The 5,332-nt window shown below is 42.4% G+C and overlaps 1 protein-coding gene across 2 annotated transcripts in view; it reads right to left on the bottom strand.

Moving 5' to 3' along the window:
- The window catches only part of rfx4 (regulatory factor X, 4), a gene marked incomplete in the record, with an annotated part of 21,906 nt that continues 16,574 nt past the window's right edge, over window positions 1-5,332 (bottom strand). Inside the window, 4 exon segments of one of the 2 annotated variants that reach the window (XM_035665168.1) lie at window positions 1-333; window positions 3,978-4,116; window positions 4,215-4,341; window positions 4,485-4,646. In XM_035665168.1, the coding sequence (XP_035521061.1) occupies window positions 61-333; window positions 3,978-4,116; window positions 4,215-4,341; window positions 4,485-4,646 (701 nt within the window). 2 annotated transcript variants of the gene reach the window in all.

The following is a 5,332-nucleotide window of genomic DNA, read 5'->3' on the forward strand; positions in this document are numbered from 1 at the left end:
CATCCACCAGTCTGGCAGGCCTGGAGCTTGTACACAGCGGTCTGAAGCGGTGCCTACAGGCTATTTCGCCCAGCCTGTGGTGGCCTCTCCGTTGATGTAGGCAAAGCCGGGGAAATGCTGCGAGTGTTCGTACTCTGAGTTCCTGCGTGGGCCCAGGGGAGAGTACATGTCCCCAGAAGTGGCATAGCGGGATGAATGCATAGGTGGGCTGGTGTAACAGGTGTTAGCTGGCGACACATCTGGCCACCGGGTGCCGACAGGTGCAGGGTGTAACCGGGGAGTGCTCCCCATCAAGCAAGGCTCCATTCGAGACATCTGACCGTTGAGCTGATACTGTGGAAGAGGAGAAGGCGAGGAAAGACGTTACGGTGATGCAGCAATAAAAGCATAAAATATACAGTCAAGAGCTTCGCATCTCCAACTTTATACACCACATTCTTCCCAGAAAATATTAGACTTTCCAAGTACCACCATCATGACTGAGGTTACAATACAGTAGTGTAGGCCGACCTTAAGATTGATCTTTGCTGACTGTGGTTGAAACCGTAGTGGAACCGGTTCAAGGACCAGAGTTAAATTGGTTAAAATGCGGTACTCCTGGTCCACACTTCTCTTCCCAAGATTTCCCATTTGGAGCCACGATTACAGTGTTTTTGAACCATTAATTTTACCTCAGATTACTATCTTTCCTTTATAGTTTAGCTTGTGATTAATCATGTATGTATGAATGCGTTACATGTGTGCATTAACTTGACTATGTAGCAGGTTGATGCAAAACTTATTTTAAATTATATTTCAACTAGTCTCACTATTTTTATTCGTTCATTTATCGTTCATATTCATTAAATTCATTTATATTTCAGAGATTCCTCTGCATACCACCAGTGGTACTCATATAACAGTTTTAGACCTTAGCTTAGCAAAAATGCTAAACACAGCAAGCTTGGCTCTGGCACATAAACCCCATGAAACATTGTTGGCACATTTTGCTGCAACTTTCTGAGCTGAAAAATGAAGCCAACGCTGAAGCGCCTAAAACTGCAGTTCCTTTACTTTACAGCAGCAATAAACAGCCTGGTACAAAAACTTTTAAACCTTTATTAATGGTTAAAGTTGTGCATAATTAAGTGTGGCCACTTTGAGTGACAGGTGGGTGACGTCACAGGAACCCCAGCTCCACCCACGCTCCATGTCTGTGCCCATTTTGGCATTCAGGACTCAGGACTGCCAAGATGGCGACGGCTGGAGCCACCACACTTCACAACAGCTCTTCAGAAACCTGTGGGTGAGTTTTATACATTCTATATATGGGAGTCAATCTTATTATCTAACTGTTGGCAAAAATGTCAGAAACAAACTGGTGGAGAAATACTGAATCCTTTATTTACTTATTGGCCTAAATTTAGTCAGATTTTACATATTGAGTAAAAGAAATACTCATACAAACAGTTCAGCATCATAAAATCCGACCACGAGTAACTTTTAATTGTAAATGTTTACAGAGTATCCTCAAATAGCTATAAACCTGCTCATATCACAATTGATGCTGTGTAAGCGCAGTAGGGTGTGAACTGACCCTGCCAATGGTAATTTCCTGTCAGGGGAAATTGCTTCACAAGTTGTACCACAGTCAAAACAGATCTAGAACAGAAAATTAAGCCACTTAAGAAAATTATACATCAGCAAAAAAGGAGTTTTCCCATGTTATTTTTGTTGCCTATGGTGACTGAACCCAAACAGCTCAGACTAAATCTGCCTGTTGATAAGAATATTTTGGACAGATGGGGATCCGACAAAGTTTTCTGGTCGTCTAAGCTCCCCCCCTAACCTCTCACACAGACAAAGCGAAGGCATTGTGCCCGATTTAAGCTCAGACAGGCTTAAAAAAAAAAGTGGAAGTAGGACCCTTTTCCCTTTTCTCACTAAATATAAACACAACAGTCGATTCCATTATAAGGGAGCACGGCATGGAAAAAGACAGTCAGTGCAGGTCAGAGAGCAGAACAGACGGCTCAGCTGCCTCTTGTTCACAAGCAGAAAAGAGACCATTGAATAACAATATTTTAATAAACGCCCCATTGCCCTGCTCTGTGGCTACTGGCTTGAACAGATGAAGAGACTATTGAGAGCTGGAAAGAGGAGTAACAGAGATGGGCCCCTCTTGGCCCCGGCCAAGCCACCTTTCACTGTCTGCTTCCGCTGTGTGGAGAGGGTGATTCGGGACTTTTAGAAACACTGCGACCGCTGAGGTCCAGCTGATCTCCTCCCACCATAAAGGCAGCGGAGGCTGGAGGGCCCTTGACAGGAAATTACCATCAAAAGAGTTAACTCACACCAGTCGCTACACGAGCTGTAACATCAGCGACTCCATCTCATCCTAATAACCTTTTTTTCTTTTCTTCTCATGTTTAAATTCAGTCTTGGGACGCCCTAGTGGCTCGCCTGGTGGAGCGTGAGTACTGGCGCTGGGTCATTGCCGCAGAGGCCCAGGTTCGATTCCAGCATGTGGTTCTTCGCTGCATGGTTATTCCTCCACTTCCTCTCCTCCATTTCCTGTCTATTTTCAGCCACCCCTCCCAAATAAAGGTGTAAAAAGCCCAATCTTCAGTCTTCCATTACTCTCTTGAAAGGACAGTTTACATTTTAAAAGACCAGACTGATGATATCCACCCACTTGTACCACTGCTGCTGTGCTCAGTGTACTAACCAGTGCCTCAACTTAAAGTCATTTGTTTGACTTAACTTTCAGTTTGCAGATTAGTTCATCCCGCGCACCTGATACCATTATCTTGGGTCGCCTCAGTCTCAATGAATCTCTTGGCCTTACAGTCCGTATTTGTCCTGCCGATGAGATTAACACTGGAAACTTTCTCATAACCACTGCATTTCTTTAACCCTCTCCTGTTTTTGTTTCTGTCTCCTATAATGCATGTGTCTCTCTCTCTCTATCTAGTTTTCTCCTCTCTCTCACTCAGGCTCCTCTCTGTTGGACCACTGGCACACCCATCTAGATGTTTGGATCTGTGATCGTCGTCCGCAACAGTGTCTCCTCTCCTCTCTCCCTAGTATTGCATGTGTTTTCAGTTTGTTTGTCATCTCTCCTGTCTGTGTGAATGCTGTGCTGTCTTTTCTGGGTTTGTGTGGTCTGTCCTCCATTGGCGTCACTTGAAGTGTGTCAATGTCCTCCTGAATCCACACTTGTCACCTATGTTTTATAAATCTACATATATTTGTATTTCTGTCAACATAATTTGATATTTTATTCTATCCTGTGGTCTGTTCTCTTCCAGATCTGGAGAGGTGGTCCCCACCTACCAGAAATTCTGTCATGAAAATTTGTATGTAATGTGATTTTTCTTGTTTGTTCTGTACACTCATCATCTATTGAATGTCTGCCCATCCTGGGAGAGGGATCCCTCCTCTGTAGCTTCCATGTTTTCCCTGTTAAAAGGTTTATTTGGGGGAGTTCTCCTTACCCGAGCGAGGGTCTAATGACAAAGGACGTTGTACAGATTGTTAAGTCCACTGAGGAAAATTGTGATTTGTGATTTTCAGCTATGTGAATAAAATTGAACTTAGCTAGTTTAGACATACACACACTCATACTCACATTACTGCAAACATCACATCCATTTTGTTTTTATTAATGTGAGTTTCATTTCACTTTTATTTACATACTCTACTACAGGTACATCTTTGAGGTACTTGCACTTTACTTTTACAGTTTTATTTATTTTTATCTTCTTAGAGTAACAACAGGCTATGTATCTAAATACAGAAGCATATCCCATACTGTATATTATCTATCTGGCAAAACTTGAGTCTTAGTTCCCTAAATGTAAATGTTTAAGTTTTAGTTATTTATAAATTAATCTATGCCTACATCAATTTCCATTAAGGATTTAAAAGGATTAAAATATATTTATATTTATTTTAAATGATATTCAACCACCAGTTCTTGGGTGACTGCCACTGACCTGTGCAGACGACCGATGGTAGGCGGAGTAGTGGAGGGGGGCTGGGATCGCCGGGTCATGGGCCAGACTGGGATACTGGCTCTGGATGGAGTGAGGATGCTGGTTGGCGTAGCTGCCATAGTTGTAGCTACCAGTATACCTAGAACAAGGTAAGCTAAATTAATTCAAGAAGTCCAAAACTAAAATGTTTCCAAAATGCCTTGAAAAAAAGTTTTTAATACTAAAAATCATAATTACCCATGCTCCTCTCTGTGGGTGTAGACTGGCATCCGGTGGGTGGAGGATGGAGGTGGGGCTGGAGCGCTGCTCCTCATACAGGACAGCTGCTGTCCGGCCTCTGGAGTGGAGCCGCCTGCTGTTGTCACTGTGTATGTAAGGGACCAGGTATATGACTGAACAGCGCCTGGTAGACACATATATGGACACAGAAACAAATGTGTTGGCGCAGAGGAAGTATGTGCGGTGAGACATCCGTTTATTTAGGATATCTGTGTGTGACTGTCTCACCTGTGGTGGAGGTGACTCCGGTGTACTCTGGAGACACGGCAGCTGTTGGGGAGCTGGCCGAGGAGACGCCCACCGAGTGGACTGACCGAGCAGGAGAGAAGGATCCTGGAGACGGGGAGGTGGGGGTGGTTTCTGTCAGCGTGAATTCCTCCTCTCTCTCTGCTGAAAGTGTCAAGAGGGGACAAATCGTTAGACAAATCAATACAACAGGGATCTCTTGTGAAATAAAATTTGCAGTTACTTTGAGGGAGTTAAACTCTCTGTGAGTCAAGTAAAATTCATTTATAAGGGGCTTTTTTTGTGCAAACTGTAGTTTATAGACTTGCATGGACTGGAAAGAGGCTTCAAATGTTTTTATAAAATAATTTAGATGTACAGCAGGTACAATCTTTGCACTGCACTTTGTATGATGATGAAGTTAATTAATATGACTATTAATGAGCTGGAATAATAAAATCTTAGCTACCTCAGTAGAGCAAGAGATCAGCATTTCTTGCTAATGACCCCATCTTATGCTCCCAGAATTCTCATGACTTCAATAGTTTGAGGTTTCAAGTTGTAAAGTAAATATACTTTTTATACTTTGTTTACTTGAGAGCACTGAGGGAGAGTCACCAGTAATTAACGATAATCTTCATGAATCGTTAATCAGCTGATTATTTTCACAATGAATCTGTTTGGTGCATAAAATGTAAGAAAAACATCTAAGTGATGTCTTCAATTTGCTTATTTTGTCTGACTGACAGTACAAAACCAAAGCTATTTAGTTAATTATCACATAAAGCAAAGAAAGGCAACAATTCAAATGTTTTTGGTTTTTGTGTGAAAAAGCGCTTAAATGACAAAAA

The sequence above is a fragment of the Morone saxatilis genome, unplaced genomic scaffold (genome assembly GCF_004916995.1).
Source record: "Morone saxatilis isolate NCDOM2014 unplaced genomic scaffold, NCSU_SB_2.0 Contig2, whole genome shotgun sequence".
Classification (NCBI taxonomy): Eukaryota; Metazoa; Chordata; class Actinopteri; family Moronidae; genus Morone; species Morone saxatilis.